Source organism: Triturus cristatus, chromosome 8, assembly GCF_964204655.1.
Source record: "Triturus cristatus chromosome 8, aTriCri1.1, whole genome shotgun sequence".
Classification (NCBI taxonomy): Eukaryota; Metazoa; Chordata; class Amphibia; order Caudata; family Salamandridae; genus Triturus; species Triturus cristatus.
Genome location: NC_140591.1, coordinates 363,825,903 through 363,849,591, shown reverse-complemented (window position 1 = coordinate 363,849,591; position 23,689 = coordinate 363,825,903). Strand labels below are relative to the sequence as shown.

Genomic DNA, 23,689 nt, shown 5'->3' with positions numbered 1-23,689 from the left:
CCCATTCAGTCTGAAGCCTACTAATATCTGTGAGCTATGGGAGTCTCGGGGGGGACCTCATCACATTCCATTCCTCATGGAGTGTACCTCATTTTGCTTTGACACTGCAAAACTTCAAAGAAAATGCAAGTTGTTTCATTGTTTGAGCTAGAGGTAAAGAATCTACACTTACTGAATAAACTTAGATTTAGTTTTTAAAATGTCAAGAAATGTCTGTGATGTATACTGATGTATATCTAACAGCAAACCCTCTGCTGAGGGCCTTTGTCGCGATGTTTGCTTGCTTCGCCTTACCTCTGTCATATTGGATTGTGTGAAGTTAGAGAAATAATTTCCCCACAAATTGTAGTGTTACTAGTGGTCATTAAACAAGACAAAACAAAAAAATTCACTGAAAATAATACACGTGAAAAACCCTTCCCAAAAAACAGGTGATAAACAGGCCCTGGTCCCAGCAGAAGCAAGGCTGTTAACCTTTCATCATGAATATGGCTGGCTAATTGGGACACCCGGGTATACAATAAATATGGGCTGCTTGCAATTACAAGCCACAGATGGATTTGTGCTACATTTGAAACCACAAGACTGAAGATTGAGTGGTTTACATTCTGTATATGTTGCCGGTTGTAGCTTACCAAATGCTTCAGGTTCAGTTAAGGGAAATCTTTTTTGACTCCAGTGAGAAAAATTAGGGGGGACAGGTCCTCAGGGCCTTACTGGACCCAGAATGGCCAGTATTCATTGAAATCAATACTTGGGGGTCAATTCCGGTGTCATTTGGAAGGGCTCCAAATCGGATTTGTGTTTGCCGAATCCAATCCGGAGCCCGTGTTTCCGACTGAACTGTACACTTTTCCCAACGACTGAGTACGATGCCTGGAAAACGTTAGGGCTGCCCGAATCAGTTCCGAAAGGCATTCAGACAGCTCGCATCTTTTGGAGCCGAATCGTACAGCTCTATAGACTCTGTTTCTGAACGAGCGAGTACGATGACTGATTCGACACCCGTTCCGAGTCAGTTTCTCTGGAACAAATTGGCTGCTGGAATCTGTCTTTGGGGGCCCATAGCAGACCCCCCTTCACCCGGGGCCTTCGGAATCAGGTCCGTGGGGTTACCCTAAGGACCTCCCTTTTCAACCATGCACAATGTGACAGGCTCCATGGGGTGCCAGCCAAAGGGGGCACGATTTTCCCCTGCCACCCCTTTCTTCAATGGGAGCCTGTGTTCTCGTTCGCAACACAGGCTACCATTGAAGTCAATGGGAGTTCGACCAAATAGTTTCCGGAAGCATCTGGATACATCCAAATTGCTCAGTCGGACCCCCTCGATCAAAGTCGTTCGGAAAGCATTCCGGGTCTGATTCGGTAAGAAGGCTTTTCAAACGAGATAGGAATCAGGCCCTTAGAATACTGCAGTATAATTTGGCCATCTAGTAAAAAGAATAGTTAAACAATAGTTGGAGTATTATATGTTAAAGTTTTTTCACCATATAAAGATTTTGTCCCTTTAGTTGATAGGTGAATATTTAACTGCTATTGTTGTAGTTTATTTCCACAGCCAGGAAGTGGCTTTATGAGTTAAACGCTTGCTGCTGACACCTGCATTGATCAGTTAATTTCACAGAGACCCAGACTTCCTTAATTTGACCGAAGATAAACTGAGGAGCACAAACCTGGGCAACCGTAATGCCAAACATTAATAGCCCTTAGACAGGGCAAAAGTGTGGTATGAAACTTGAGAAATAAACAGGGGGTTGACATTATGTTACTTGCTGCTTTAAATAAATGTTATGTTTACAGCATTAGCAGATCTTGATGACTGTTGCTTTGAATGCTGAGCTACTACAAGCATCGTCAAAGTTTTGACTTAAAAAGCTGATCTACTGGTTTTGCCAGTGCTTGTTTGCACTGACATGCAAATACATTAGTGAAGAAGCACATGCAATATTTGGCAATCTAGGAATAGGTTTTTTTATTATTCTATTTTAAGATGGCCCAATGCATCAAAATAAAAGCACACATACATGTGACAACACATGTCCACGTCATGAAGCTTGGTGATGAGAGGTTTGTGCACATTTTTCAATATGTGTACGGGCACTGAGAATTTACAGCTCTAACATCGTGGGCAGCTATGTTACAATGGTAAACTAAAACGGTGAAAAACAGAAAATAAAAATGCACATGTAGCACAAACAAAATACCCAAGTAGTCTTCCAATAGTACTTAGCAACTGCTGGGCCCTCATAATGTTTTTTTTTTATATAGCTAAATATTAAACAAACAATGGACATCGGGAGTGGGACAGGAAGTATTAAAAGGTGGGGGTATGAACAAACCATAGAGTGCACAAAACAAAATGAAAAAAAGAGTTCCTCAAGCATACTGTGGAAGGCTAAAACTCATCCAAGCACCAAAATGCTTCTTGGTGAGACATTCACAATGATAGGGACAAAAAGCATTAAATAAAGAGCAGATAACTGAGATAGACCAAGCCATCATGAACAAGGAGGTGACTGCTGACTCGATGTTTATTGGAAACAACAGTTGTCTAGCCAGGAACTTACAAAAGAGCTAAGTGAATATAGTTTTTCCTTTTCCTTCAGATGAATGCAATGCTGCTGTAACACAATGCCATACAAAACCTGAGTAATATTATTTAACCTTGCTTGCATTGCAAATATTGTGGCACAGTTTTAGATATAAATGTGTGTGGTTAGCCTTATCGTTGCTCAGGACGGCTCCCGGACGTCAGGGTCATGGTAGTCATGTGTTCATGATAGCCGGGAACCGTCCGACAGTTGCCGCTCTGCCCACGCGCGGCTAATTCCCCGCCTATGCGGGCGAATTAATTGGTGGGCGCAGTTCGGACGGCTTCCGGCCGTCATGAGCATACGTCCAGAGTGATTTATGATGGCCAGGAGCCGTCCTGGGCACCTGAGCGCCACACCCAGCCCGGCCCCCCCTCGTATCGTGGCAGAATTTGCTGTGCGTGGAAGGGGTTAACGGCCCAAAAGCATGTAAATCCACAATAACATGAGCATTTTATAACCTATAGGTCAGCTCTATGGTAGGCCCTAGGTAGCCCTTTGGGCATGGTGCTGTGTAAGTAAAAGGTATAACATGTGCCATTCTTGTATGGCATGTTCTGGTTGTGACAAACAGCCTATTTTGTTTCTCACTACTGTGTGGCCTATTCCCCTTATAGGCGATCATTGGTAATTCCCTTATATGTGTTTAAGTGGTAATTCCTGATCTGAAGGGAGTGGCATTGACATGTTTGGTAAGTTAAGAAGGGTAGTGATAAATCCGGCTTACTGGAGGAGTTGGATTTTACATTACTATTTTAGAAATGCTACTTTTAGAAAGTGGGCATTTCTCTGTGCTTATACCACTAGTGTTTTGCGACCTGACTCCAATTCACTTCTAGGGCAGAGTTACATCTCCACTCATCTGCATACTGATGGTCTACCTGGGCTGGGAGAGAGGGAGGCGTGTACTCTTATATTTTTATAGGCTGTGTCCTGCCCTCACACAAAGGGCTGATTTATCCCCCACTGATGTCTGGAGCCAGGGCTGGGGTTGAAAGGGGAAATTGTGCACTTCTAAGGTTTCTTTTTTGAAGTGCCCCCTACATCAAAGACGTTTTGGGTATAAGTAAAGGGGCTATGACCCCATGTTGCACTTTTGGAACTGGAACCAACTCTGTCAGAAGGATCGCTGTGCTGCACATAGGACTCATCTGGACTGCTCTTCCGTTGTTGCACTGTTGCCTGCAACTTGCTGGGAGGCCTAAAGGACTCACTAGAATGCTTTTCTGCTTGTTGCCTTGCTGCTAGCAGCCCCCCGACTCTGATCTAACCAGACTCTCAGGGCTGCTTGATTGCCAGAGGAATGCTGAGTTACCAGGAGGGTTTGCCATTTCCATCACTTACTCTCTTGAGCCTGTCTGCTGCTCCCTCCTCTGTGCCCAGTGTTCTTAGAGGGTTTCTTGTTTTTTCCCCACCTTGTGATTAGGGAATCCAAGAGATAATAAACTATTTCCCCTGGGTACCATTTCCTTCTCCTGGGCTTCTACAAGTCTAGCATGTGGGGAGCACTCCTCTTCTCAGTCAGCATTTCAACATTCATCAGCAAGAAGTCCTTGTTAAGAGTGTCGAGAGCTTTCGGGTTGAGCACTGATCTACCCCACCTCAATTGGTTTCCCCCGTGCTGCCCTCTCCAGCAGGAGAGAGTCTTGTTGCAGGCGCAGGGAAACCCCAGGGAGGAACGAAGCAGATGAACTCCACCGATGGCTTGTGGGAGGAGCCTATTGGCCTGACAACGCCACACGGCCTTGTTTTTCTGGGGGCCTCAAAAGGAGAGTACACCCCGGCCCTACGATAGAGGCGGCATCCTTGGAGGGTGTGAGCCATCCCGCACTCCTATGCGGGCAGCGCGGTGTTCATTGAGGAGGACAGCAGTTGTGAGCAGCCCAACACCAGCTCTACTGAGTACGGGTTGATTACGGCTGCACCGCGGTTCGTGGGCAACCGGTTCCTAAGAGTGGAGCCATCTTGCATTTTTGCCCGTTGCACCACGTGCAGCTGCCATTGGGAGTACTCCCTCAGCAGTGTTATTTTGATCTCATGTGCCGCCAGTAGGGACCACGGGAGGTCTTCTCCGACTGCATTTAACACGCAAACCATGGAACTCAAGTAGCTGCCTTGTGCGCTTGCAGACAGCTGCATTCAACAAGATTGCATGTGGGGTTTTACCCTGTGTGTGCCCCCCATCATTTACCCATACATTGGGACGCTTGTGCGTTGTCAGTGAAGGCATGGTCGAGTCCTCGTCGGAGATCCCCCTCCCCCAAACCGTGATTTCTACTACAAATTTACCATGATAATTGTCATGCGTGTGCATGGGTTGATGCTGTGGATGGATGCAGACACTCGCCGCATTTTCTATCTGCCTGTATCTCATCTCCAATCATCTTTTATCGGTTCACCACTTTCACGCTAGGATACGTGGCACACCGCGACTTTCATTAGCTTATACAACCGGAGCCCCGGTGGGGACACCTTTCCTGCATGATGTCGGGACCCATTTTACAGATTCAGCAGTATCTGGTTCCCGCTTCAGAAGACTACTGAGATGTGTCCTACCGCTAGTCTTACAACTTTAATGTATCTCAGATGCTGTTGGTTATGACTGTTGGTATTCAGTTATTTGTGGTTTTTATTATGATGACGCTTCAGGATGTTTCCTCCTCCTGATCAAGCCTTTATGCCATACCCAGGACGAACACTATTTGCACTATATTGTAATTGAGCCCCCTGCACCACATACCCGGTGGAATATGCATGATATATAGATGGCTGGGTGCCACTGAATCAATTATGATTTCTGCGCCCTGATGAAGGAATTGTTTATGTACTCTCCATTTCCGAAACGCCCGTCGGCGCTTTTCCTTCTTGGTTTATTTGTATATTCAACTCATTGCATAATCACTGTATTGTAGTTTGGTATGCATGTATTTATTGTTGTTTATTATTGTATAGCTGTCTTAATTTCCATTGTCTTGATGTTTGTCATGTATTTGTCTTACTGACCGTTATATTATGTTTTGTGTTGGATTCTCATGTCAGTGGGCTCTTTTCAAGTGATGTGTTAATATTCATATTGATGTATATGTTTGTTATGTATATATGTGAAACATGAAAACTAATTTATAAAAATGATGTATAAAAGAATGTGCATTTTTGATAATAAAATTTACAAATTACATGTTTGTGGGACAACTATATGTTTATTTTGGATGTATTACCGGATATTTAAATATTAAGGGGGAAGATTTTGTTGTTTCAATTGATGGGTGTTCAGGTGGTCCTGTATCCTATGATTGGTGACAACTTACAGCATAACATGTAATAAGAGCGCAGGTGCACTATATCCATGTGTTGATTACAATTGTAGGCGGTGTTTGATGATTTGTGTGTTTCCTTCGTGATTTGCTGCTTTTTTGCCCTCGGTGTTCACTGTGGTATGTCGTTATATGCCTTGCACTGTTCAGGATTATGAGTACTCTATAATGTGATGGCATAGGATACACATTAATGGTGGTTTTCATGATGCTTGCAACATATATTAGATAACAACAAAACTGCTAGTACTGCAACTAATCTTAAACCTCAAATTCACTTATGAGGGCACATCTTGGGGAACAACAAAATGCGTCTAAGACCTTTGTTTTCGTCGAATTAATCGATGAATTTATTTATTTTTATTTACATTTTTAACCTTCCATTTTCCAGAAAACATCAAGGATTAAACCATCCATTAATGGAACCATCTTTGAACGAAATTCTTCACACCATTCATTTGTTCACTCCAAACACTCTGATCTCACACACCATTCACTAATCACATTCAGCCATTCAAAAACATACATGTACAAAATTAGCAAAATTTGACTTGAAAACACACGTCGAATTCTTTTTGTCTAGACCACAGAAGAAATTACTAGACTAAGTAATCCCTATATTTGTTTCTTTTTTGAAACATTCAAAATTCTTATTGTCACATCACAAGGTCTACGCGTTTCGAGACCCCTTCATTCCTGGGGCTCTCATCAGGACCTGTAAGTTAAAATGACAAAAAACCTTTTTCAGTAAAAATAGACACCCGAAACCTCCTCCGAGCACCTAAATACTTCAATTATAACTTGATTTACCTCAATAGAATGAAGATAAGTTCAGCCGATCTACCAAGTTGTGGAATCTGGAATTGAAGAAATAAATAAAGCGGAATTGTGGCAGTAGTCAAAAAGCTGTGTTAATGTTACAATCACACATTCAATCTTATTAACTTGCATTATGTTTTCATTGTTTGAAGTCAGATGGTGACTTGAATTGTTCACGAGTTGGAAAACCGTAGTTCAACAATATCTGACGAGGAATTAGCAATGTAGTCTCTTGCCATCTGAAAAAGGTATGAATAGTCCTTTAAGTATTTAATTGTAGGAACAAAGTCAAGTACGTTTAAGATTGTTCTGCTTTAAAGTATGGTACCGTAATTGAACGCGAGACAATCTTTAAGCCGAGTCCAAAAATCAACCGGTCTTCATTTTCTTTGTTAAGAACTGTGAGGAATGTACGATAGCGTTAACGTTCTTAACTTTCGCGTATATTCGTTATTTTATTTGGAAGCCTATAGTACGAGCATACCTGAGTCTTCTCCTCGTCAATTGTGGTATCCGTTTGGTTGATGCGGACGCTAATCACGTGTCAGTGCGTAGTGTGAATATTCGTATTTACTTTGGGAGACACAGAAGACAGACTTTCAGTAAGGAGATCTTAAGTAACCCATGTAGTATATCCCGGTTTGCATTAATAAATGCATTAAAGAATTTAATTCAGCGTTGAAAAATGTGTAAATAAACCGTAAGGTTTATTATAGAAAAGGGTATAACTTTATTAATACTCGTGAAAATTACGTTCCTGAAAAGGGGCGATGAGATGTTAGTATTCACTATATCAACCATAGAAGGCAGACTTTGAATGGAGGGATCTTCAGTATCTCATGCAGTGTATCCCAAATAGCGTACAATTTATTGTTGAAGAGGATGGAACTTTATTAGTACTCGTGAACATATCACGTTCCTGACTAGGACGGTGGAATAACTTTGACATAATGTAGGCAAACGAAATCTTAGCTCAGTTTGTAGAGCTCAGAGAGCTCGTTGAGTCCATTGATGGCTGTGTTGAACTTCAATATTAACATTGCTTCTCTTCTGGATAGTTTAAGTTCCAGGTCGCCACCTCTTTCATCTCGTTCAACTTTAGAGATCACTGTCCATTTGAGGTCTTTGATTTGATGATTATTAGCTTTCCAATGATTTACTAATGGAGCTGATTGGACATTTTTGTTGATTCGTGATTTGTGTTGAGACACTCTTATTCGGATTTCTTGACTTGTTTTACCTATATATAATAGGTTAGAGAGGCAACGTATCCCGTAGATAACAAACTTACTTTTACAATTGGTAAAAGATTCATGTTTCCAAAAAATAGAATTGTATTCAAACAATGTGCCCTCTTCTGTAGACTCGCAACAAATACATGTTCCACATTTATGATGGACTTGTACTGGTGGAAGTCCTACATAATCCCGTAGGGAAGTTTGTTTGTCTTTCGGCATTGCTGCTCGTACAATTTGATTCGCTATGTTGCGATCTTTTTTTAAAAGCAAAGAGTGGGTTTTGCTTTAATGAAGGGTCAAGATTTTTTATCAGATGCCAATTTTGAATAATTGCTTTTTTCAAAATGTTTGAATTGGGACAAAATGTGGAGACACAGACAATCCTTTCTAGTGGTGGTTTTTCTGTCTTTTTAAGCAGCTCTTCTCTTGGAGTCCACCATGCTCTTTTCATTGCTTTTTTCAAAAGTCTCTTCGGAAAACCTCTTTTTTCCAGATTATCAAGTAGTTTAGTAGCGTGTAACATATATTCATCCTTGAAATGGCAATTGCGTCTTACACGTAAAAATTGCCCATATGGCAAATTTTCTCTTAAATTTCTCGGATGATTACTTGTAAAGTGTAGTGTCTTATTTCGATCAGTTGACTTTTTGAATAAAGTGGTCACAAGTCCACTGTCAGATGGATACACCTCCACATCTAGGAATGGGATCTTTATTCTAGAATGGTTCAAACTAAATTTTATATCTTCAGTGTGATTATTTAGCCAGCAATGAAATGTTTTGAGATTTTCTTCTGTGCTGGTCCATGTCATAAACACGTCATCAATATAACGAGTCCATTTCCCAATGTATTGAAAAAGGATTATCGTTATAGATAAATTTCTCTTCAAATTTGGCCATGAAAAGTACTGCTAGCTCTGGTGCAAATAGACAGCCCATTGCTACTCCTTTGACTTGAAAATAAAACTCACTGTTAAAGTTAAAATAATTTTTCTTTAACGCAAAACTCGCTAGTTCCATGATGAACTCTGTGGGTACTTTGGGGCTGAGTCTACTTTTCAAATATGAGCAAATCACTGAAAGTCCTTCATCCTGCGGTATCTGTGTATATAAGGAGACCACATCTAGTGTGACTAAATGATGTATGCCTTGTTCAAAATTTATTAGTGTCAATTTATTAATGATGTCTGTTGTGTCACATAAAAAGATGGTACTTCAAAGATAAATGGTTTTAAGAAGTGATCTACAAATTTGGAGATTGGTTCCAACAAGGATTCGCAACCAGATATGATAGGTCTTCCTGGCGGTGACGTCTCATTTTTATGTATCTTTGGAAGTACATAAAACAGAGGGATCCTCGGATTTTTGTTTTGTAAGAAATCATGTTGTTTTTTTTAAAGAAAACCTTGCTGGAGTCCGTTGTCAAGTATTGGAAATAAGATGTTTTGTAATTCAAAAGTTGGATCTTTATTAATTTTTCGATAACATTCTATGTCACTCAGCTGTCTCATGACCTCAGTTGTATAGTTGGATTTGTCCAATATGACTATCGAACCGCCCTTGTCTGCCTGTTTAATTGTTATAGAGTTGTCATTTTGAAGATTGGATAAGGCTTGCATTTGCGATTTAGTCATATTGTATTTCATCCATCTTTTTTTATTTTCCATTTCTGTGATTGCTGAAAGAATTGTTTTTTCGAAGGTGACCACTTCCTTTGGAATTTTATTGGCAGGTGGACAAAATACAGATTTTTTCTTTAAACCGGTATTTTCAATGGTTTCTGTGTAAGGATTCATAGTGAAGAAAGTTTTCAACCTAATTTTTCGACAGAACTCAATGGTCTCTGTTTTCAATCTCACAAAGTCTGTATGTTTTGCTGGAACAAATAAAAGGCCTTTTTCTAGTATACTTTGTTCATCATTAGTTAATGATCTGTTTGATAAATTATACACTAATGATGCTCCTAGCTCTTGTAATTCTGTCGACAGGTGGACATCTCCCATGGTTGGGTGTTGAATCTTACTCTTCCCCGTGATCGTTGTTGGCCTCTCCCTAAAAAAGGAGTTTGTTGTTGTGGTTGTTGGAAATTGCCTCTTTGGTTATTATTTTTGTATCTATCGTTTGTATCTCCTTCACTGCCACTTGATGAGTATGATGTTTCTGAGAAAGTAATAACGTTTTTTGAGGATATTCAGGTAGGTACCTGCGAGACTCTTTTCATGTGAATTAAATTCTTTAATGCATTTATTAATGCAAACCGGGATATACTACATGGGTTACTTAAGATCTCCTTACTGAAAGTCTGTCTTCTATGTCTCCCAAAGTAAATACGAATATTCACACTACGCACCGACACGTGATTAGCGTCAGCATCAACCAACGGATACCACAATTGACGAGGAGAAGACTCAGGTATGCTCGTACTATAGGCTTCCAAATAAAATAACGAATATACGCGAAAGTTAAGAACGTTAATGCTATCGTTCATTCCTCACAGTTCTTAACAAAGAAAATGAAGACCGGTTGATTTTTGGACTCGGCTTAAAGATTGTCTCGCGTTCAATTAAGGTACCTTACTTTAAAGCAGAACAATCTTAAACGTACTTGACTTTGTTCCTACAATTAAATACTTAAAGGACTATTCATACCTTTTTCAGTTGGCAAGAGACTACATTGCTAATTCCTCGTCAGAAATTGTTGAACTACGGTTTTCTAACTCGTGAACAATTCAAGTCACCATCTGACTTCAAACAATGAAAACATAATGTAAGTTAATAAGATTGAATGTGTGATTGTAACATTAACACAGCTTTTTGACTACTGCCACAATTCCGCTTTATTTATTTCTTCAATTCCAGATTCCACAACTTGGTAGATCGGCTGATCTTATCTTCATTCTATTGAGGTAAATCAAGTTATAATTGAAGTATTTAGGTGCTCTGAGGAGGTTTTGGGTGTCTATTTTTACTGAAAAAGGTTTTTTGTCATTTTAACTTACAGGTCCTGATGAGAGCCCCAGGAATGAAGGGGTCTTGAAACACGTAGACCTTGTGATGTGACCATAAGAATTTTGAATGTTTCGAAAAAGAAACAAATATAGGGATTACTTAGTCTAGTAATTTCTTCTGTGGTCTAGACAAAAAGAATTCGACGTGTGTTTTCAAGTCAAATTTTGCTAATTTTGTACATGTATGTTTTTGAATGGCTGAATGTGATTAGTGAATGGTGTGTGAGAGCAGAGTGTTTGGAGTGAACAAATGAATGGTGTGAAGAATTTCGTTCAAAGATGGTTCCATTAATGGATGGTTTAATCCTTGATGTTTTCTGGAAAATGGAAGGTTAAAAAAGTAAATAAAAATAAATAAATTCATCGATTAATTCGACGAAAACAAAGGTCTTAGACACATTTTGTTGTTCCCCAAGATGTGCCCTCATAAGTGAATTTGAGGTTTAAGATTAGTTGCAGTACTAGCAGTTTTGTTGTTATCTATTATTTGAGGCCCAGCTTTACTGCTTTCGGCCTACCTCCAGTGTTGGTTTTGGCTTGCAACATATAAGCTTTTCACTCATCACACTCATTATGATGTTTGACAATTGCCTAGTTGGCAAAGTAATTATGGATTCATGTTGTATTATACTATGTTTTATTACAATATAAGATATTTTTATATAATCTTGTGTGGAATCTATTTTGTGGTGTATTTATTGTGTTATTGGTGTGAATGTGCTGCACAAACGTTTTACGCATTGCCTCTGGGGATAAGCCTGGCTGTTCTCTGCCAAGCTACCAAGGGTTATCCTTGGTCTGTAACTTACTTGCTCTGTCTAGAGTGGTGGGTTCTGCCTGGCTTAGGTGCATGCTCTAGCCCACTAGAAACTCCATATCTAACATCCGCAGTCTATGGATCCATCACAGGGTCTTTACACATCCAGCCATCACCCAAAAAAAAGTCATCCTGTAGCTTCACTGGGTCCATCCAGGAAGGCTTCCACTGAATTCGTGAGTCAGAACAGGTATCTCTTGCCCCGGTTTTCAACTCTCAGTTTCGTGAGGCAGCCAATGGTCATTGCCACACCTCTTGCCTGATTTCCATCTGCTCCCTCCTCTGGCTAGAGTGTGAGAGCTCCAATGGGAAATTAACATAATAATATTAGAAAATACAATGTCAATGCACGCCAGGATATATTTACGCATAACAGCGAACTTGCATCACTGTTTTCTAATCTACCTGATATGACCTACCCATCAACCCTGAATAAGAAATAAGAGGTCAGGCAGGCTCTCCGACCTAGGTCTTAAGCAACTAATTGACAGCCCACAGGTGGAGGGACACGTAGCCCACAGATAAACGTGAGAAAAGGAAAAGCCCCTATTGATCCCACAGATAGGCAGTGGCACCACAATGGTCCACGGAGATTGGCCATAATCAAAACACATTTGACCGGAGGGGTGCGAGTTCCTTAAACACCATAAAGTTATATGCCACATGAAGTTATGAACCCACAGCCAATCAGAACACAGCATACATACTACACGCAGTGATCATGCGCTCCCCATCCTGGACATCAGGATACGCAGCCAATGGCCCGCACTGTGTCCACGCAAGGTCGAGACCCACCTGTGCTTCATTCCAGGTTGTCAGATTTAGGACTCCGTGACCGGCCCGGATCTCTTTCTCTAAAGGAATGTACAAATTGCTTTATGACACTCCGTGAATTGTATATAATGATGGCCAAAACCAATGAACTTTGAGATATTCTTCAGACCCAGACTATGTCACTGTTCTCCTGGCTGCAGCGTTTAATTAAACCAACTGTTCCTGTATTGCCAAACTCCTCTTGTCTTATTCTTCAAGGTAAATTCACATTCAAGCAACAAACACAAAAATCCTCATCACTCTATTCAACACTTTCTCAATTTTGCTGCTCTCAAAACATGGCCTCTCAAATCTAACTATTTCATTACTACCGCCATTGAGGCAACGAGTCTATCTGCTTTTTCCCTTAAATTAGGACAGAAGCGATAGGACTTCACAACAATATCCCCATTTGAACTCTGCAGTAGGCTTAGAAGGTCAACCATTATTTCTCCCATACACGGGAAAAAATCTCATCAGCTATTTCAGCCAGAGCTGATGCTACCCTCCACCCACATGCCAGCTATTTGAAGACTTGACCTTCTCCTCCAGTTCCATCCTTGCACCTATTGTTTTAGACTAAAATGTTAACATCTCCTTTACCCTCCCGCCATGCTCAAAGGTTGACCCCATCAACAACTGCATCCTCTCTGCTCCTTCTTTGATTTTATATTCTGTCGCCGGCACTCTTCGAGATACGCCTTCCAATGTTTTCTCCACTTTCAATTGCCTCTCATTGCTGTGCAGTGCAGCAATGGAAAGCATCAAGGACATTTCACGCTGAGTCAATGTGGAGTCATCAGGCAACTAGGTGGATAACTCTCCATTAGTATATTTAGATAACTTGCTGTGTTGCGTGGAAACATTATTTTGTCCCTTTCTCCTCACAGCCCTAATTGCTATTAATATGAAGCCTTAGATTTTCAGGCAAAATGGCAGATAAGGTGTACCTCTCCAGCAGAGGAACCTAGACTGTCAACCAAGTTTAACTCTCCAAGGCATTGTTCAATGCTTAACAACATCTACAAAACCCTATATCAGTACCATTGCACCCCGGACCCTATCCCTGGCTGCGAAAGCCTATCTTTTTCCCTCCAATTCACTCCCAATGACAGCTTCACAGGAACACTTGTCTACCGTCCACCAGGCCCATTGAATCAATTCCACACCACATTACCCTCCTTAGCAGCTGAATTAGCTATGTCCCCCTCCAACTTCACACTGCTGGGTGACCTTAACATTCATTTTGACGATAGCTCAGATAACACAGCAAATGAGCTAACGGCGAGCCTTGCCGCAGTCCAGCTGGAGCAATTAGTCCGAGCCCCTACACACAACAAAGGACACTTGCTGGACCCCGTTTTCAGTAATACTACCAATCTTATGGTAGGCCCCATCATACATCTCCCATGGTCTGACCACTTCCTAATACCCCTCATCTGGTCCACCTATAAATTTGGCCCCTGTACCCCTACCTCGCGAAAAATGAGAAATTGGTCCAGGCTCCCACTAGAACAGTGGACCAGTGTTCTGGCAGCCTCAAGACCCACTTTTTCCCAGCACCCTCTTCCCGATAGCAGGGAATTCGACAACTGGATTCGGAAGTCTATTGACTCCACCCTTCCCTCCCGGAAAACTGTCTTAAAAAGACCACGAGAAACAGCTCCCTGGTATTCAGAGGAGCTTAGAGAAAAGAAACGATACTGTAGGAAGCTTGAAAGGAAGTGGCGTCTGGGATATGCCACCACAGACAAAGCCATGTATAGGGAAGCTGTCAGAGCCTACAAACTTGAAATAAATACTGCACAATCCACCTACTATAACGAAAAAATTATGATGGCCAGATCTAAGCCAAGAGAGATCTACCAAATAGTTAAAAGCCTTACCAAGCTACCTCCATCTATAGCCCCAACTGATAACCCCTTGGCTCGCTGCAATGATCTAGCGGATTTCTTTTACCAGAAAATAAACAATATCTATGTAACATTCGCAGCCCCAGCCTCAGAACTCAATACCGATGAATTTCAGCTCTCTACAGTAGAGGAGCATCCTCCACGAATAATTCTTGACAAATTCCCCCTTTTAGATCTAGACTCACTCGAACCCTTGACACGACAGGTAAAATCAGGCTCTCCATATGACCCAGCCCCACCCCGTACGATGATCGCTGCTAGTCAAGTCATACTCCCTACGCTCATGGAGCTGCTTAACAGCTCCCTGTTAAAGGGAAGTTTGCCACCTTCTTGGAAGCAGGCAATGGTAAAAGCGTTACTGAAAAAGCCCAATTTGGATCCCAACAATCTCAATAACTACCGCCCCATTTCCCTGTTGCCTTGGGTGAGCAAGATCTTGGAGAGACACATTAATCTCCATCTTACAAGGTTTCTCGAATCGAACCTTCTACTCGACGTTTCACAGACCGGGTTCCGCCCCAAACACGGGACGGAAACAGCTCTGCTAGCTGTGACTGAAGAATCTAGGAGGATCTTGGATCGGGGGGGGGGGGGATCAGTGGCAGTCATCCTCCTCGATCTGAGTGCCGTGTTTGACACGGTATGTCATAGAACTCTGCTGTGTCGGCTTTTCGATCTAGGAGTATCCGGTGACGCCTTAGCCTGGTTGGGATCCTTCTTGAGTGGAAGGACCTTTCAGGTTTTTGACAGTGACTCTGTTTCCGTAAGCAAACCTCTGGATTGCGGGGTACCGCAGGGCTCCTCATTAAGCCCCACACTGTTCAATGTGTACATGAGACCGCTGGCTGAGGTCGTCCGTTCATATGGCGTTAAGATCATCACATATGCTGACGACACTCAGCTAGTGGTCTCTCTTGTTCAGAAGAGCAGTGAGCCGTCACAAGTCAACCTGACGGCTTGTATGGAAGAGATTGGGAGATGGATGATGGCATCCTCTCTTAAACTCAACGGTGACAAAACCGAGATCATGCTACTCGGCCCCCCAGCCCTGTCCACCATTGACCACCTATGGCCCACCAGCCTGGTCTCACCCCCTACTCCGAAAGATAATATTAAAAGTTTGGGGGTCTGGTTGGACAAATCCTTAACTCTTAACACTCAAGCAATAAAAACATTGGCAACCTGCTTCGGGATCATCCGGATGCTGAAGAAGATCCTACCACTCCATCCTTTTGAAGCCAAGCAAGTTGTCATTCTAGGTTTAATCCAATCCCGACTTGACTTCAACAATGCCCTTTATCTGGGGGCACCTGAATATGTGCTGCAAAAACTCCAGCGGACTCAGAACTGCGCTGCACGTATGCTACTTCAGATTCCACGTAGAGCTGCAGTGGAATCTGGGATTAGGGCCCTTCACTGGCTCCCTGTCGGGGAGAGAATTAAATTCAAAGCCATGTGCGTATCCCATCAAGCCTTTTGGAGATCTGGCCCCAAGATTAATCACTCACTGCTCACCCCCTACTATCCCGCCAAACAACTCCGCTCCACCCATGCATTCTTTGCTGTAGTCCCCCGGATTAAAAGGTCCAGAGCAGGAGGAAGGTTCTTTACGCTTAACGCCGCTAAGCTGTGGAACTCCCTCCCCTTCCACCTAAGATCTAACCTTAATTTACCATCCTTCCGCAAAAAGCTGAAAACATTCCTTTTCAGCAATTAATCAACCTCTAAGTGGCCCTCCCTCAAGGCACTATCCTCCTTATCAGCGCTTGGACGCCCAAGGGCAGCAGCCGCGCTTTACAAAACCCCATTTCATTTAATTTCATTCATTTAATTTCAGATGTAAAATCAGCAGTTGGCCCAAGGTAAAAAAAGTGCTCCTCGGCTCGCTCCCAAACACCATTTCTTCCCAGGACCAACATGACCCAGTACACTTCCATTTACACCGAGGTTGTTTGTACTCCACTTACAGTCACCTTCTTAGGTGTTCCCCACCATTGCTGAACTCTGTTCTTCACACAAGAGCATACAACAGTTCCACCTTAAATGCATGACTAGGGTAGCTTACCAGCACAGAGAATGGCCATGTGGCTAATGAATGGGGACCCAGTTGTTTGTTCCGAACAGCAGCATCCGTCGTGGGACCCAAAAGGTCCCCACCCCTTATGTTCTTTTGTTTTAAGTTTTGAGCAATATGGCAAATGTGATCTAACTAACATCGTAGTACCACTATTTCACTGATCAGTGAAGGGAGTAGCTACATTACTCTTTCACTTTTATCCTATCAGAAATGTTAAACATATCGTCTATATCACGAAAAAGGCATATTATCTGATAATTCCAGAAACAACTTCCTATTAAATTCAAATTCAATTGACATACATGATTCCAAGTCATGTTCTTGAACTGCTTAGTCAAACCAAATGTAGAGGCAGATCCCCTAAGGCATTTTGAAGTACATAAAGCAAAACTCCTCGAATACTTTTTTGCATTCTCTTACAGGGCTTTGCTAAATATAAAATGGGAATAAAATGGGACAATTCAGGAAATATTAATATACAGTTTGCACAAATGGGGAATACTATGCCCTCTTTGCACTTTTATTAATAGGAAGTTGGACATTTTGGGGCTGATTCCCAAAGGCATGTAAAATTATATAAAAAGGTATTCTTATAGTACTACTTCAGCGAGTCATAAATGCTTTTGTGAATTTGCCCTGATATATTTTGTAAATCAAATGATTTTGCTAGGTCTGGCATACATGTCACAGAGACCAGGCAACTGGCCAGAGTGAGAAACTGAACATTTTTGGCCTAAATGTGAATTTCCCTGGAGAACAGTAAATGGCTTTCCTTTTTAGGTCGAGGGACCATCCGGTCTGCCGAAGGCAGAACCGGAAGTCCGGAGATTTAATGTTTTGGAGAAGAGGGGCTTGAACCCGCCCCTCTTCTCCCCTCTTCTCTATTAGCTGGCCTCTTGAATGCTGGCCAGCCATTGGAGAAGAGGATTGTCTCTCCGAACAGGCCCCGTCCTTTTCGGATTCGGGGGCGTTTTTTTTGCTACTTTTCTAATTTTGGCAGCCCGGCCCTTTTTTCGCTGGTGGGCGTGTTTGGTTTTTTTTTTTTTTGCATCCGAAGGTTCGGCCATTTCGTGCGCGGCGGGGCTGGGAACGGAGCAGCTGTAGCTGGGGCTGTAACAGTCCTTCGCTCGCAGTACCACAAAGCCGTCCCTGCTTAAAGGCTAATATATGTAACTTTAGTTAACCATTAAGAGTTTTGACTTTTGGGAATCCCAGACATCGTTTTTCTTTCAAATGCCTTATATTTGCTACAATGGATAAAAAAGTGTTTTTGATCTCTATAAGATCCACGATCTGTTTGCAGATGCTACGAACCGATTTTCAGGAATGTGTGTAGCTTCAAGACGGTTTTCAACTGTAGTCACAACATATTTTTTGGACATTGTCGTTGCTGTCGGTATTCACGTTTTCTCCAGGCTTTCTTCCATGTCTATGATGAGTGTAGTTCCAGTTTTCGCGCATGATCGACGACGAGTCAGTTGGTGAATCATGGCGGCCTGCGCTGCTCGGCGCTGCCTTTCTGTACTATCCCGGTACAGGGCCTGAGGCATTGGGGTCCTGGGAACGGAGCTGAAGGGGCCCCCACGACCCCCGGAGACTTCTGTGTGGCTGCGGTCTGCAGCCGGAGCGTGGCTTCAGTTCTAGGTATGGAGTAAGAATATAGGGAATTCGTCAGACCATAGTGGATATTTTTCAGTATTTTCAGATTCCATACTGTGATGTGTTTGGGGGTCCTCAGCCCCTCATGTTAAAATGGTGTCATTTATTCACTTCCAAATGTTTAGTTCTGTTGTGTGTTTACGTCCCTCCACAGTTAGAGGATCAACCTGGGAAAGGGGTGGATGAGGTCCTTTATCAGGGGGTGATAGCCAGAGACCTCCTCCCACCCTCGGTCTCTCATCGCTACCGGACCCCGCTCCCGCCTCGCTCGAACACCCAAATTCACCTTGGGCCGAGGGAACTAGAGTGGGGCAGGGGTGGGGGCAGTGCAGCCATTGCTTTGTTGGGTCGCCTTATTGTGCGCACTGAGGGCCTCTCCTTGCCTCTGCTGTGGGGGAACCCCTCCCCTTCCCATGTGCCCTGGTCTGAGCTCAGCCATGATCCGGCCACAGCCTGCTGCGGCCCTTGTTCGATGCGCCTTCCTGCGAAGTATCCGTCACACCCACCCCCTGCGTCTGTTATTTTGGGTTTCTAATCTCGAACACTGGCGCCCCCGGAAGCCCCACGAGGGCCATGAATCCACAACCCTCCCTCCCCAGAGAAACCTGCAACCTGGGGCTCTATCTTCGCAGAGTGGGACCGGGGCTCAGACGTCTTGCGTACATAAATCATCGAGTGCAGCATAAGGAGAAAGTAAACATTAGCCAAGCACCTCCATTGTTTGCCACTGCAAGATGGCTTTATGTGTTTCATATGTTTGCAGTCACCCACAACCCGTGAGCCCTTGTGGCAGCATCGTCTCCCCACACAGTATTGTATCAGAGCACCAGCCGTTCTGTACCTTGACAAAGGGTATATTTAAAACGACTAAATGTGGCTAGGATAAACTTGATGTGGCGCTTGCAGCAGTGTTCTGGTTGTACTCCCTGCTTTAGGTATTGTTTCCACCGCGGCACCATGTTTTGACCTGCCTATGTTTCCAGTCAGACTGGATCAGTGCGTATATCATTCCATACTTGTGTACTACGGGTCTGGCAGAAACGTTATACATGTCTTGTGTTGTGATCACAAGGGTCCCCGCTCATTGGAGGGTTGGGCTTTTGTGCCCACTACACTCCTCCAAGGTGTCTACCTGTCTGCTCCTGATGTGTGCTGCTGTTGTGACTGTTGGTAAATTGTGTGCAAATATAACACTGAAGCTAAAATACAGACGAGAGGTTTCATCCACATTTGATCGTATTGAGTCCAGTGTTGCCACCAAAACAGAACTGCGCTGGGGTTGTACAAGGCTAGTTTTTGATGTAAAATAGCCCTTCTGCGGTGGGTTGTTCTGGTTCATGGACTTTGCTTCTGTGCTCTTGAAGAAGGTGGGATATTTCACGCGTTTAAATTAGAGGTTGTAAACGGAGGATATTGTTACTTGGACATACTCTGCAGCTCGAACCTGATTGGCAGCCTGCTTGTGAAGGCGCCTTCGTGCTTATGTAACATTTACAGGCTCAAGTCAAGAAGTGAAATGGAGTTTTGCTTCCCCGCTTGTAGCAGTCCTGAAGTAAGACACTTGATCTACACGAGTCTGTGAAGAGGAATGTGTCGCTTGGATTTGTATTCTATTAACTCTAGGAATTAATACATGTACCCGAAAATGTTCCCCAAGGACTTACACGAGCTGCAGTAAATATTCTCTACACATTTCCAGATCACACACTTTGTATTTTTCTAGTTATATTAATTCTTTTTTTGTAGGGCGTACTTTATCCCTAGATGTGTTACATCCCTCCTGCGTTGAGAGCCACGCTACTTAACTCACGCATACATATACAAAGGCACATTTGGAGTGTCTTCGTGTGCTGTAGCAACTGTTGTTGATGATGTAGTTAGTGAGTTAGAGCTCATGTTGAGCAGTGATGAGGTCATATTCCGATTCTTACATTTGCCTGTTTGTAATTGTACTAATGTTTGAGTAGCTTGCATGATAGAATGTGTTGGTCTATCAGTGGTAAGTGGTTTGAAGCTACATACTCAGGACACGCTGTAGTGCTTGAGGAGTAGTGATTTTTTTTAGATAGTTCATCAAATAGGAGAAGGATGGCGCTTCCATACATGTGGAGCAACGCCTGAGACAGTTATGGTACCGCACCTCTTGTGTAGTGTTGGTACGTAAGTAGTGTTGTGACGTCAGATGCCTATACATGGGCTGAGTGGGCTTGCTGTAGAATGTTGTATGGGAGCTGTGAAATTAGGATGTTTGTGGGGTGTTGATATAGGGCTGGGTGACGGTGGGAAGTAAATGAAGTGCCAAAGAGGATGGAGCCGCAACAAGAGTTGTGATGCTGAAAGGCAAGGCCCTGATATGAAATAAACAGCTCGTGTCTGAGTGGCTCCAGACTCCTGTGTTTAGTCCCTTCCCTCTGAGCAGAGCATGGGTCTTGTTTGAGCCCGCAAGGGATCTTGTAACAGTTTTGTGTTCGGTAACGGGGTATGTTTAGCTTTAGAGCTGTGGAGACCATGAACACGGTTCATGGTCCAAGTTTAAGGATACAGATTACAAACCTACCTTAAATATAAAAATATTTTTCCTGGGTGATAAGAATTAAAATTGAACAAGGATGGTTGTATTTCTCCACGAGGGCTTCCCACTCGGTACAACTGGACATGCCGAAAAGCCCCTACGTCAGCAAAGTTGCAGATTCACAGTTTACGGCAGAACACCTGGAAACCAGCGATTGATGGAGGTGTCGAGTAAAATTTGTGAACTCCCAAAATGCCTAAATCTACACACAGAAAAAATATATGCCTGTTTATCTAGTTTGTTACAGCTGAGGTGTCCACCATAGGTTACCTAGTAGGTAGATGTTGAGCATTAGGGACTGAGCAGGTTACCAGTTGAGGCATCTCCCCTAAAAGGAGTTTCCTGCTTCGTGGGATTGAGAAACCAATCTCTAAAATTAATGTCTCCTTCACCTAGAACGAAGGGACCTTCAGTCCTCGCTCCTGTATTTGGGTGTATGTGGGTGGCTCTATTTGTGTGTGGGTTGCTCTATGTGAGTGGCTCTGTGGGTGGCTCGGTGTGTGTGGGTGGCTTTGTGTGTGGCTCTGTGTGGGTGCAAATGCAATAGGTCTTGCATTTGAGAGTGATTAAGCTATTGACATTGTAAATAACAATGCCGATTCTTTACATTTTTTAAGAACAAAAACATAAACAAAAATAATGTCATGAGCAATTCCAATAGCTCTAACTTTAACAATGCCGAGACCATTGCATTGTAAATGCTTGTTTGATATTTTGACAACACAAAAACCCTTTCACACAATACTAGGGTCTAAATCCATGAGAGGTGTTATACGACGCAGGAACTCCTTTAATAAAATAATCCTCTTAGTGTAGAAAGTATAGAGTGATAAATGTACCAGAGACAGAACATAGAAATATGTATGCTGAGCATTTTTAATGGAGGACATATCAGTGTTGCTTTGAGACATCTATTCCGTTATATAAAAAGGAAGACAGAAAAAATGCTTTGTTCTTTCTACATTTTTTTCTACTTTTCCTTATGTTGTTACCAATTTGATTTACTTTCCATATCCTTTAACACTTACGACAAAGGAAGCCTTTTACCATAAGTGACAAAAAGATTAAGCTCCACCTCAAATAGTTAAGGAAGTAAATATTTGAAAGTAAAATCTTACATCATTCGTGTTCACATGCCATGCCATATCTCCATAAGAGACCAACTGCCCATTCACGTAACACCGGATTTCACTATTTCGCCAACGATTGTAGATGTGCACAATGCTGATCATGTACCACTGGTAGGAAGTAAAAAGAAGACAAAAATAAACATTAAGTTCATTACTAATATAGTGCATAATTCTGAAGTATGCATACGTTGATGTCTTTCAATTATAATGTTAGCCGTCATCAGGGCAGTTCATATCTATTTTTGCTTTACTCACAATAACGCCATACCAAGCTATGAAAAATATTCTAGTTGTTGCTATGTGTTGCTATGCTTAAGAGATGTTATTTTATGTCATCAGTATATGCTGACCTCACATTATACATGTTTATTTGAGCATAGACACTGCTATGCATAATTACACACTTTGGCTCGCATGTTTCTCTTTCTTAGTGTATGCCTTACACGTTGTGCGTCTTTCAGACCACAATTATTGCATTTGGGCTAATCAATGCTCGTTCTTCAGTATCTACTGCAATGATCTACCAAATACATAATCTATATTAAGTTAATGGCACCATTTTTTGTATATGAATATTGTCCACTGGGTTTAAACAACCCCCTTTAGTACAATTCACATATATATGGTTTGGATATTCATATGAACTATATGAATTAGATAAGAATTGCCTACATCCCATCAGAAACACCGTTCCTTGATTAAGCTAAGCTATGTAAATTGTTCACCATTACAACTTGTTTGGGAACTCTTCTTTCCCAACAAGTTATAACTTGCACCTTACTCTTCTTTACTATATCAACTGCACTGCATCAGGATGGCTGGAAAGCAGACTACAGCACTTAAGGAAAAAAAATATTCTTGGCATACTTTTTTTCCTATTCATACAACAAAGATCTGGCATATGCAGGCACTTTCTCAATTTTTTTATATATATAGGATTAAAGTGAGGAAAGATATTCTTATGTAAATCCGCATCCAGCTATCTTATAGCACAATATGGCCAAATCCTATGTGCCCACTGATTTTAAAACAGCTATAGAAAAGGAAAGGAGAGAAAAGAGGTCAGTCAGTACACTCATATCAACACATAACCCCCGATTTAAAGTGTGTATGTGCTAAAAAATGTGTAGAGGAAAGAGAAAGTATCTCACGTGCGCACCACCAGAGGAGCTACTGGTAGGTTCTCACGAGCTTGCCCACGTTTGTGTCATCATCGATAACTTTCTCAAAGAAAAAGTGATGTGCCCAGTAGAAAAGGAAGTGAAAAAGATAAAGACCCCGTGAAAACAATGGCCGTCATTGAAGTGGTCTACAACATGCTGTGTTTTTAACCTGGTGCAGACTCACAGTTCGGAATAAAAGTGACAAGTTTTTGTGAGTTTAGTCCAATTTTAAATAAAGACTTCTTGAGTCTCATTTTTTTCACGGGGGCTTTATCTTTTTCACTTCCTTTTCTACTGGACACATCACTTTTTCTTTGAGAAAGTTATTGATGAGGACACAAACGTGGGCAAGCTGGTGAGAACCTACCAGGAGCTCCGCTGGTGGTGCGCACGTGAGATACTTTCTCTTTCCTCTACACATTTTTTAGCACATACACACTTGAAATCGGGGGTTATGCGTTGATATGAGTGTACTGACTAACCACTTTTCTCTCCTTTCCTTTTCTATAGCTGTTTTAAAATACATAGGATTTGGCCATATTGTGCTATAAGATAGCTGGCTGCGGATTTAGATAAG

At 42.3% G+C, this 23,689-nt stretch overlaps 1 protein-coding gene across 6 annotated transcripts in view; it reads right to left on the bottom strand.

Annotated features, from left to right (window-relative positions):
- NBEA (neurobeachin) overlaps nt 1-23,689 on the bottom strand; it is a 1,788,010-nt gene that overhangs the window by 1,343,732 nt on the left and 420,589 nt on the right. For all 6 annotated transcript variants that reach the window (XM_085621699.1, XM_085621702.1, XM_085621701.1 and 3 more), the window contains exon 7: nt 21,938-22,057. In XM_085621699.1, coding sequence (XP_085477825.1) covers nt 21,938-22,057 — 120 coding nt within the window. The remainder of the gene's footprint in view (nt 1-21,937; nt 22,058-23,689) is intronic.